The sequence below is a fragment of the Diabrotica virgifera genome, chromosome 6 (assembly GCF_917563875.1).
Source record: "Diabrotica virgifera virgifera chromosome 6, PGI_DIABVI_V3a".
NCBI classification, from domain to species: Eukaryota; Metazoa; Arthropoda; class Insecta; order Coleoptera; family Chrysomelidae; genus Diabrotica; species Diabrotica virgifera.
The window spans coordinates 144,765,091-144,777,901 of NC_065448.1; the positions used below are offsets into that span (position 1 = coordinate 144,765,091).

The window sequence follows — 12,811 nt, forward strand, 5'->3', positions numbered from 1 at the left end:
ATGATCAAAAATAAGTCTGTACCTACCTGAAATTTGTGGTAAAATGGTTCAAGCGCACTTAAACCAGTTTATTACTATTTGTTTTTACAGAGTACTAAAAATAGTTTTGTGGTAAAACGGTTCAAGCGCATGGTTAAACCTGTTTACTACCAAAGCCAACTGCAATTGTTTTCAGTGAACTAAATGTAATGGCGATAGATGGCGACTGTAGGGCGAAATATGCTTAAATCGTTTTACCGCCAAGCTCTAATACCATTTAAGTATGCGAATCTGTACTTAGAGTAAAATTTTAAAAAGTGCACTTAAACCGTTTTACTTCTATCCCCCTCAATTTTTCTATACATCCACAGCTCGAATGATTCTAGGTTTTTTATTGATGCCGCATTCAAGGTTCAAGCAACCATTCTATAAAGCAAAAGTTGAGAAAACGTAGCACGTAGTACTTTTCTCATTTTGTTAAAATTTACTATAGGCTTCTTTATTCTGATTTTGATTTCCTGGAAGTAATCATTTGTGGAGTTAATCATTGATCCAAGATACCCATATACATACATAAACTAGTTAAACATAAAACCAGTTTTCCATAAAGTTCTAGAACTATAAAAACATTACATAATAAAACGTGATGTAATTTTTGATTAAATCAATTTATTAAGAAAACATTAAAAATCTAGAAAAAACTAACAAATTATAACCTTTAACAATTCCCTACAAAAACAAATTTACATAACGACAAATAAATGCTTTCTGAACTATACTAATTAAAAAAGGTAATAATAAAATAATTAGGGTAATGACTCTTACTAAGAAATATCCGTATGAACAATAGCAAAAAATACTATAAAATTACAAAAGTCCTGAAAATTATAAAAAATAGGTTTAGTGCAGTCACTGAAGGTGGATATGAGCTATTACCTCAGATTTCGTTTAACCTCCACCGATTTGCATGAAAATTGGTGAGTGATTAAAGGAAAAAAGTTGACATGGTGCCAACTTGTGCTTTTACCCTGGGGGTGGATGCCGCCCCTTCTCGGGAGTGAAAATTATTTTCTTAAAAATAACCCCATGCTTCGATAGAGGGACAAATTCTAAGCAAAATTTGTTATATAAAGTTATTAAAATAAATCAAAACTCTTTGAGTTATTAAAGATCAAATATTTTAATTAGGTATTCGTAAGAAAAATGCATGTTTTTAATCAAATTTTGATAAATAACTCAAAAACTGTAAGTTTTAACAAAAAAGTTACTATTACCAAACTTGAAGCTAATAAAAAATGAAATAAACTCCTTTTTAGAAAAACCTTTTAGTGTTAACTAAAAGTGAGTTATAGGTAATTGAACGTATATTTTTTTTTCGGCGAGTACACAAATCTAAGTATTCAAGCTTAAATAAAGGGAAAACGATGCATTTTATAACATAAACTTATTAAACATTTGTCAAATTACTTAGAAATATCTATCAACTGAGCCCCCGAACAAGTTGATTGCATTAAAATTTATGCTCCAAAAGTTTTTCAAAATTTATCTTTTAAAAATTTTTCCAAAAAATGTTATTGTGTTTTTTTAAAATAACTCCGTTAATTTTTAAGATATCAGGTTCACCTGAAAACCATTTGAAACTTAATTCCAATGGCTATTAAACCGCGTTGAATTTAATCTTAAAAACCCTTTACTTTTATAAAAAATAAAAGGTTAAATGGTCCCGGTTACATGGTTCTCGCAGCAAAATTTAAACTTTAAACGTTTCTTTCTCAGTTATTTTTTACCCTACAAAAATAGTAAAACTGGTAAAACTTTAAACGTTTCTATCTCGGTTATTGTTTACCCTACAAAAATAGTAAAACTGGTAAAACATTAAAACTGGTAAAAAAATACAGAAAAAAATTAAAATTTGGAAATGTATAATTTTTTACGTATATTGAGTATTTTTGGAGTTATTATAAAAAAAATGAAAATTACGATAATTTTAAAAATTCTGATTTTTTTAATTACACCTTTTTTCAAAAATATGCATTCTAAACAGATCAAAATTGTTGAAATCATTACTTATGCTAATATAAAGAAATTAGAGTAAGGATTACTATAAATTTTAATTTTTGTGGAAATGGCGTATGTTTTATTTTTCACTTTTTCCTAAAAATTAAAAAGGCTTTTCTTATTTTCATCAAAACTTGCTTAATTTTAATGCTATTAACTTCTTCTGAAGCTGATTTGACAGTTATGCCGAAGTACTTTGACAAGTGTTTAACAGGTATATTTTATAAAAGGCATAGTTTTCCCGTTATTTAAGATTGAAGATGTACTTAGATTTGAGTATTCGTCAAAAAAATATACATTAAATTACCCATAACTCACCTTGAATTAACATTAGTTTAGTTCTTCAAGTGAGGAGTGTATTAAATTTTTTATTATCTTCAATTTTGGTAATAGTAATTTTTCTGTAAAAGCTTATAGTGTTTGAGTTATACGTGAAAAACAGCTTTAAAACATGCATTTCTTTACGAAAAAAATAAAATATTTGATCTTTAATAATTCAAAAAGTATTGATTTATATTAATAACTTTATATCATAAATTTTGCTTATAATTTGTCCCTCTATCGATTGGTGGTATTATTTTTAACAAAGTAATTTTCACCCCCGGGAAGGGGTGGCATCCACCCTCAGGGTAAAAGCGCAAGTTGGCGTCATGTCATCTTTGTTCCTTGAGGTATCCTCTAACTACTAACCAATTTTCATGAAAATTAATGAAGGTTCAACGAAATCGGAGGAGAAAATCATCAGTTACTGCACTAGTTAGCTAGTTGGTAGATCTAGGAACAATACTCGTACATTTTAACTAAGTCTCTTAACATCAAAGTCGGAGTCAATGCATAAACATAAGTAACTTTGTTACATTTGAAATACCTTTTTTATTCATATAAGTTCGTAGTCTCCGCTTGGTTTAATCGTGTTTACTGTTGCCACCCGTCTGTTAAAATAATCAGTGTATGACTTATTATATTTGATACCGTAATATATTATGACTGATGAGAGAGTCATATAAAATTAATTTTTTAAATGGCATTGAACTAAGTAGTAAGCAGCTAAGAATTAACAGACCATAATTTAAATGAAATATGCATTACTATCTAAACTAATCCTACAAAATCTTCCTTTCTATAGACTTCTAGGTATTGCATTTTTACAGAATTTCATTTGTAATTTTTTACATCATCCCAAGGCTATCCATTTTAATCTTTGCGAATTGGTTTCTTACGCCTATTGACTTTTTTCCTAAAAAGGTAGTATTGTGGTAAATCGAAATTAAAGCTAAAAATAAACCAAATGTAGCAGAGCCCTAATTATTCCAAGTAGTCTTGAGAACAGCAGTGAAGCATGGGTTCTCAAAGGAAAGTACTGAGGAGAATACTAGGAACGGTGAGGGAAAACGGAATCTTTAGAATTCGATACAACAACGAGCTTTATCAACTTTATAAGGAAACACCCCTGTCAGACTTCATTAGAATACAAAGATTGCAATGGGCCGGATATGTGATAAGAATGGGAGAAGGAAAGGCTACCAAAAAGAACACCGAACGCTAGAATGCAGGGAAAGAGACCGGTTGGAAAGCCAAGAAAGCGATGGGAAGATATAGTAAGCAGCGACGCACAAGCACTTTTAGGAGTCCGCGTGTGGAGAAGAGCAGCCACAGACAAACAAGGGTGGAGGCAAAAAATAAAGGAGGCCCAGGCTCAATTTGGACTGTGGTGCCGTAGAAGAAGAAGCAAAAGTCTTGAGAACAGTTCATTACCAAATGTATGCTATGAACAATTTATTAAAGCTTTTTTGATTGAACAATACAAGCGGTGTATGAAATGTTTTTATATGTTAATATTTTTCTGTATAAAACTGAGAAATAAATATAAATATCCACGTCCGCTACATATTTTGATCTTTTTTTACTATTCCAATGGTTCCCTAAAGGTTCAAAAGGAGCAGATTTACTGTTGTTACTTATGGTTCCTATTTATCATCAAGCAAGGTTTTCACCATAGCAATAAGATAGTATTCTTCAGCTCCCACAGTTATATCGATTTCTTCAGCTCCCACAAATGGGTCAATTATATTTTCAATACTTAATTCTTAAATTTAATTGGCCAAAACCTACTGTACTACAACTTACTACAACCTACTGTTCTACAGCTTTGGCACTGTTTCACAACATTTCGTACACTGTGTATCATTTAAAATAAATTAGTCCAGTAAATGAACGTAAACAACGGCGATGCCAGGTAATTTTCAGTGTCACCACAGAATTGCATGAAAATTTGGATTTAGGTTCTACTTACTTCAAAGTTGGGTTTGTGCCATTGGTTGCTTTTACTTGGGGGATTACAGTCACCCCTTCTCGGGGGTGAAAAAACATACGTTTCAAATAAGTGTTGAAATCGATAAATTGACTAATTTATCCATTTCCAAGTTATTTGCGAGTTAAAATGTTTATTTTTCAACAAAAAAAAACTGGTTTTCAGGTGGTTTGTCGCAAATATCTCAAAAACTAAGTATTTTATAGTAAAAAATATTCTTAGCAAAAAATGTACCTAGTTTATAAAAAAACAAAAAAATTGTGTAGGTATTCACGAAGTTTATTGACCCAATAAAAGCAAAGTTGTAGCTCATGAAAAATAAGTACTTGGTCGTCACATTCCAAATCGAATATTTGACCGTGAAATAATGAAGCACTTTTCGGGTATTCACCATCCCAACTTTTTTAATGTGTTAAAAGCTTTATTTTCGTTTTTTGTAGCGTCAAAAGTAAACACGTTACGCTCAAAATAAAGTTAGTCCCTTTTTTCTTGGTTTAAAAATGGTGAAAAGCACCTCCTTATTAGTATGTCAAATGAAATTAATCGTTACCGCTTCATAAGTTACTTTACTTAGGTATTATGTGTTGTTTATATTATTAGCTGTAAATTTCATCGATTCAAAGTGCTTATTTTGGAAAGGGCTTGAATTAATCACTAATCACGAGTGTACGCAAATTTTGAACAGCCATATTTTAGCCAATTTTTGTCTTACAGAAAAACAAAAAATCCATATTCAGAAAAAACATATTCAGAAAAGCAAAACCTACATTTTTTATTGTTTAAGATTTTTGGTATCACTAATAATTTTTAAGTTATTTTGAAAAAATGCATCTTTTTGGCAACCATAAAAATGTTTACTTTAAAACCAATTTCTTTCAAAAATAAACACTTTGAAGCGATGCAACTTACAAATCATATAAGCAATACATAAGTAAAGTAACTTGTGAAGCAGTAAAGATTAATTTCATTTGGAATGCTAATTAGGGGTGATTTTCACGATTTTATAAATTTTGTTTACCAAAAAAAAAAGGTTCAACTTTTTTGAGCCTTTGCTTGCCTTTGATTAGAACAAAACAAAGGTATAGCTTTTTTAAACACTTTAAAATAGTGTTATAGAAATATGATATGTGTTCCCCGAAAATTGTTTAATTTTTTGCACGTTAAAATTTTCGATTTGGAAATGGACAAATAATAACATACTTACTTTTTATTAGCTACAACTCTGCTTTTACTGGGTCTACTGATTTTTTATATACACCTCTTTTTTCACTGTTTTATAAGTTGTATTTTTGCTAAGAATATTTTTTTTCTATAAACTATTTACTTTTTGAGTTATTTGCGAAAAACCGTCTAAAATGTGTTTTTTTTTTTGTAGAAAAATGAACATAGGTATTTACTCGCTAATAACTCGAGAAGTATTGACTTATTGAAAAAATTCTACAGAACACAAGTTGCTTAGAATTAGCCGGTTTATCCATTTTCGGACCAGAGTAGGGGTGGTTCTAACCCCCAGGTCAAAAGCACAAATCGGCACACTATCACTTTTTTCTTTGGCATGATAGTTATGTGTATACCACATCTCAATCCAATCGTTGCTTTAAAATCCGTACTGCTGTGTTTTGACGCGTAGAAAAGCAGTGGGTATTGCATATATTTAGGATAAGTAAGGATTTGTTTTATTAATATTCTGTTTGATTCATTCGCTTATATTGGATAATAAAAAAATTAACTACTTTAACAACTAGCCAGCTTTATGTACTTATATGAAACACATCGCACCTCCGCTCAAATAGTGTCATAGTTCAAAAGATAAATAAAAACGGTTTTATTGCAATAACAGTTTTAAAACTACAAAAGCTTATCTCAAAAAGTGTTACGTTTATAGTTCAAACATTTGTAGTTAGATGACATTAGAGTTAATATATGATTAACCAAAATCAAAGGTGTACCGAACATAGACAATGTCACATATCGACTTGTGCAAGGCATTTGTCCATCTAAGATCTGTACAAATCACCATTTGTCAAGTTAAGACAGTATATCGTTGGTTTGGAAAAACACTGTCACAAGTCAAAAAGTTCTAATTTTCAGGAGCGACGTTTTAAAATTTTAATGTGCTAGTTTTCATTAAAATTTTTGTAAGGTAAAAAATAAGAGGTAAGGTAAAATCTTTTACAATATTAAAGAGCCCATTATTATCATTTAAATATAAATAGAAGGACCTTTCTGGTTCTCACCTTTCTACCTGTATTAGCATTTGGAACAGTTTTTCCCGAAATTTGTCCGAAATGTTACTGTATTGCTCATAATAATTCTATATAAACGCACATAGAAATACTTTCCTAAGACGAAATGTAACTGTCTTGTATTAAATATTCAACACAAAATCCCAAAAAATACGATCCTTTTTTAACTTGTAACACTGTTCTCCAAAAAACACGTGGTAACTTCCACAACAACTGAAACACAACTATATTGCGCCGCTCTTCCATAAAATGTAATGCATGGGTTTGACAAAGTCAAACTGTCATAAGTCACCATCTAGCGGAAATTATATGAGTGCAACTTCTGACAATTTTCTCCTTAATAAAGTTTAACATTTAGAGTTGGCTAGAGGGTAAACTTCAAAAATGGCAATTTCTGAGTTGTGACATTCTTCTTCCAAACCAACGAATATGTGATTACTTTATTCAAAACCATCTGCGTATGTGCTCAAGAAAAGTGACACATTTATCACTTATTTATCTTTCTTTTTGCAGTTTTTTTTTTGTTTAATGTTGTTACTTGTATTTAAAGTTATCGTTAAAAAGTATAAGTCTGTTAACCTTTTTACTGCGGGAACCGGACATATACGTAAAATAATTTCGTGCCCGTACAAGGAACCGGATAAATACGCGTAACCTTTTTCGGCATTCGCTGCGACAACCGTATGAATCAGATATTGTTTGCGTATTGTATGTTGCCTATAGAAGAGAGTTAGGCACACTATATCAAAATTTACAATACATGTAAAAATTTTATACTTATATACTGCGGGAGCCGTACAAATTCGCACCTTTTTATACAGGCACGCATTCTGGAGGATTTACTTGTAAAATCTTAGGATTCCCATTCGCCATATATATGTAGGATAGTGTTTATCAACTTATATCATTTTAGTTTAAGAATTCAAATGATTGCAGAACATAAATATATCCAGTTTCGCCACTCCCACTAAAAGTCGGAAAAATCTTCAAAAACAAAATTACAAACAGTTGAACAAGGTCTGTAACGTCGACAAATGATTAATTTTCAAGAATCTAACAGCAACAAATTAACAATTACTTCTACAAAATTGCAAATACAGTCCTGAATACACTGTATTGATACACTGCATGCGCGAACCGTATTTATACGCCATAGTAATACATCGAGTGACTGCGGCAACCGGATTGATCAGCACAGTCATGAAACAGCCGTACCAGAGACCATACTACTTTTATAACTAGCCGCAGTGAAAAGGTTGATAATAATAATGATATTCTATTATGTACTTCAAGAGCCACTTTTGATAAATAATATTTCGTAAATTTTTCGTTATTTTATCTGTATAGTGTCACAACTCAACAAAAAATATATTTTTTTAATATTTTTTCCAGAATTAATGCACTATTTTGTAGAGCTTCAAAAAACTTGGTAACTGTCTAAAATAGTTATACTAATTTTAACAGTTTTTGAATTAAACCCGGAAAAGTTCTAGCATAAATTTTAAAGAAGAAAACAAGTTTCTAGGTTATTAAAAAACATTCGTGAATGGACTCAGATATTAAATGCAGGACATTTAATCCATATTGCAGAGCATCAAGAAGCCTTCGTAATGGTAATCGCCAACGTCAAATAATTCTGATAAAGCACGTGAAAAAAAAAGAACCATAAAGCAAATGTTATTAAAAGTTGAATAGTAATTGAATAAATAAATATAGTTCATTTTATACTTTTTTGGGATTAACTAGTTTTGATGGGAAATAAGCCACAATTTTACTAAAAAAATGATTTTATTAACGTGTCGACGTTCAAATCCGGTGCCGTTGTCAAAATACAAAAAATATTAATGAATTAAACAAAAATGTTGTTGCTTAGTAAAAAAAATATTAAAAAAAAGTTATTAAAATCATTTTTTTTGTAAAATTGTGGCTTATTTCCCATCAAAACTAATTAATTGCAAATATGCCACAAGAAAATAGCTTCAGAACAACATTACTTTTTTGGGGTTTTAGTAAGAGGAAATCAATTTTAATATTTTTTAATTAATCTTTAGTAGTTTCTTTGTTACTGTAACTACCAATGCCTGATAAACAGATTTCTACTAAACTAATAATAAATAAACAAAAATCTAATAAATATACAATTAAAAATACTCAGGGTGTCTTCTATACAATTGCTCAAAAATATTCTCACTAACTTAACTATTCACAACACAAAAGCTTAAGCGTTAATAAAAGTAAGTCTAAAATTTAAAAGCAGTTTATTACTCATTTACTCAACTCCTCAGTTGTTGTATTACTGGCAGTTCGTTTCAACTGGTTATTTGGTTTTATTAAGCCCGTATCGATTATCGGTTCATGAACTACAGTATGTTCAAATTCTTTCTTAAATAACATCACATATGTCATTATGGATGCAGCACATAACCATTCTGTAACTGAACTGATTAAATGTAATTCATAACCACCGTCTTCGTACTTCCAATGTAGATAACTAGTGCCTAAAACATAGTAAATAATTTGAAATATTAGAGTAACTCCAAACTAGTTTTATAGTCAATAAAATTTAGTCGTAGTTAGGTATTCGCTGTGCGCAAGTACTTGGAAAGGATACGAGAAACGATCGTGCGCGAATAGTGGAGAAATCTTGCAACTTTCTTAAATAATTCATATTGTCAATTGAAATTGTCAAATTGACGTATAGTTCATACCTACTGTCATTGAAGAAGAAAAATTATATATTTCTCCACAATATTGACATGATAAGCAATTATTATATATAAAAGTAAATTTAATTAATTGTATTTTGCTTGTAGTACTGCCTTCTAATAATTAATTTTATTTACTATATACAATTGTTTACCTTTTAATAACATAACCTCGATCTTACTTTTTCTTCTTATATTTTTTTGGGATATGGCCTTGACCATTATCCAGCAACCAAGACTAAGGTGGAAGTTGGGAAGAGCGAAGTTAATAGCTCAGCAACATTTTTAGCACTTTTAATTATATTGGCCAATTATATTAGTCCTGGTTACAGGATAATTGTCACGGCCATCACCCAAAAAAAAATAATAAGAAGAAGAAGTAAGCTTAAGGTCAATGAAGGTTGCATAGTATGTTATTAAAACGTAAACATTGTAGGTATGTAGTAAATAAAATTAATTATTAAAATACAGTAGGGGGGACAATAATTGTACCCTCTAAACTTAACGACTGCGTAATTGGATATAATACTATTGATGACAGAATAATATCCCTTAAAATGAGAATATCCACCAATACCCTACACCTTGTCCAGGTATACGCTCCTACAACAGCTGCACAAGAAGAAGGCATCAACAGGTTCTATGGTCGTCTAGAAGAAACTGTTCGCGCTATTCCGAATAGTGAACTCGTCATAATTTTAGGAGATTTTAACGCCAAAGTGGGGTCATCTAATGAAAATATTGAAAGAGTGCTGGGCAAAAATGGACTGGGACAGAGAAATGAGAATGGTGACCGTCTAGTGGAGTTCTGTGTAGAACAACATCTTACAATTACAAACACGTTATATCAACATCATCCACGGAGATTATACACATGGCGCAGCCCAGATGGACGAACAAGGAATCAAATAGACTACATCCTAATAAGATCAAGATGGAAGTCGTCATCCATCAACTGTAAAACATATCCTGGCGCAGACTGTGAAAGCGATCATCAACTCCTGGTATTGAACGTTCGACTTCGTTTCAAAGTCCCCAAAAGAACACCCCAGAGAAAAGTCATGTCTCTAAGTCCATCAAAAATCAATGACTTCCAACAAAACCTAGAAGATGCTCTTTCTTTAGACCAAGTAGATAGTGACCCTGTGAGCACTTGGATCTATCTCAAAGATAAGGTAATCGAGGCTGCAAAAGACTGTGAGGCAGCGGTTTCCACTGGCCGTAAACCATGGATATCCGATAATACGTAGACTGTGATTCAACGCAGAAAAGAACATAAAAGTAGATACGGAACAAACGATGAATACAGAGCGTTATCGAGAGAAATCAGAAAACAGTGCCGCAAAGACAAAGCTGATTACATCTCTCAAATATGCAGAGAGATAGAGGAACATGGCTGTCGAAATGAACCGAGGGACTTGTTCCAGAAGATCAAACTCCTTACCAGAGAATTTAAACCTCAAACGTGGTCTGTAATAGATAAGGAAGGTAATTTAAAGACCGATACTGATGAAATATTGGAAACATGGCGAAACTACTGTGGCGAGCTATATAAAAATAACGAGGTATCAGCAGAAAATCAGTGGCCTTCTGACTACCCTAGAGAACCTACTGTCTTACTCGCTGAAGTCAAAGATGCAATTAAATCACTAAAGAGAAATAAATCCCCAGGCATTGATTCAATACCATGTGAAATACTACAGTTACTAGGTAACAAAGGATTACATATCATCCATTCTATCTGTGTCGCTGTTTGGAATTCAGGAAAATGGCCATCTGATTGGTGTACCTCAATTTATATCCCACTACACAAAAAAGGAACTACTACCAGATGTGAAAACTACCGCACACTGTCACTAATAACACATGCTAGTAAAATCTTGTTGCATATCATCAAAAACAGATTAAAAACCTATGTACATTACTAAATACCTCAGGAACAAGCGGGGTTTGTAAAGGGTAAAGGTACAAGGGAACAAATCCTGAACTTGAGACAACTCATTGAAAAGTCTAGAGAATTTCAAGTACCCATGATTATATGCTTCGTTGACTACCAAAAGGCATTTGATTGTGTCAGCTGGATAAATCTGTGGTCAATTTTAATAGAAATGGGCGCACCAATGCACCTGGTGACACTTATTAAAAATCTGTACCAGTCTAATATAGCGACAGTACGACTAGATCAGAAGTTCTCAAACCAATTCAAGACCGAGAGAGGTATTAGACAAGGATGCGTGTTGTCACCTGACTTATTTAACATTTATGGTGAACATGTCATGAGGATGGTTTTAGAAGGATGGGCCGGTGGAGTGACAGTAGCTGGTAGAAAAATCTCCAATTTAAGATTTGCTGATGACACTACACTTATAGCAGCAAATGAGCAAGAAATGTTTGATCTTCTGCGAAGAGTTGAGTACGAAAGCAATAAAGTTGGTCTGAAAATCAATAAAGCTAAGACAAAAATAATGGTGGTCGACAGATTTGACACTATTCAACTGACTAACATATTACAGGAATACCAGATAGTGAACACCTTTGTCTATCTCGGGTCTAGTATAACTAACGATGGTAACTGTGAAGCAGAAGTTCGGAGACGTATTGGTATGGCAAAAAATGCGATGAGTCGCCTAACTAAACTTTGGAAAGACAGATCTCTCTCTCAAAATATCAAGATGAGACTGGTGAATGCCCTTGTATTCTCAATATTTCTATACGGAGCAGAGACTTGGACTCTTCGCGCATGCGAGCGCCAAAAAATTGATGCCTTTGAGATGTGGTGCTGGAGAAGAATGCTGCGCATACCTTGGACAGCTCATAGGACAAACGTTTCCATTCTAAACCAACTCAATATTAAAAAAAGGCTGTCCACAATATGTCTGCAACGAATTCTGCAATTCTTTGGTCACGTGGTTCGTAGAGGTGACGACAGTTTAGAGAGATTAATTGTTTCTGGAAACGTTCCGGGGAGAAGATCAAGAGGACGATCACCAACTAGATGGTCTGACCAAATAAAGCATTCAGCTGGAAACTCATTCTGCGAAGCTCTTAGAGCAGCTGAAGATAGAGACCAATGGAGAAACATTGTTAGGAATATTGGAAGAAATCACGATCCTCAGTAATGGGGAAACGACAGGAGAGAGTTCAAAAGATACGAGGGGGGATACGGACTTTTGACTAGCACTGTATGTAAAATATTAAGTTTTACCGAGCTGCTAACAAAAGCAGAGTCTGAGCAATAATTATGTTATTTGTAACACGGATTATAGTCTCAGAACGGCAACACTATAACAGTAGTTTTAATCCTCTAGGTATTAAATCGCTTTTTCACAAATACGTTTACTTTTGACAAATCCACAAATGATTTACCCTGTATTCTGCACCAACCTAACTTGATTTTAATACGTTCTAAAATAATTTCAACATATTTAAATGCTGCGGGGCAAGTTGTCACAGTGATAACTTGCCCCGTATAATTCGTAACAACTAGCCCCGCATAAGCTTCCGCAACTGAA

The 12,811-nt window shown here is 32.4% G+C and overlaps 1 protein-coding gene across 1 annotated transcript in view; it reads right to left on the reverse strand.

Moving 5' to 3' along the window:
* Window positions 1-631: 631 nt before the first annotated feature.
* LOC126886908 (DNA damage-regulated autophagy modulator protein 2-like) overlaps window positions 632-12,811 on the reverse strand; it is a 199,421-nt gene continuing 187,241 nt past the window's right edge. Inside the window, exons 5-6 of the mRNA XM_050654060.1 lie at window positions 8,873-9,092; window positions 632-3,274 (exon numbers count right to left, since the gene is read on the reverse strand). Of these exons, the coding sequence (XP_050510017.1) occupies window positions 3,232-3,274; window positions 8,873-9,092 (263 nt within the window). The 3' untranslated portion in view covers window positions 632-3,231. The remainder of the gene's footprint in view (window positions 3,275-8,872; window positions 9,093-12,811) is intronic.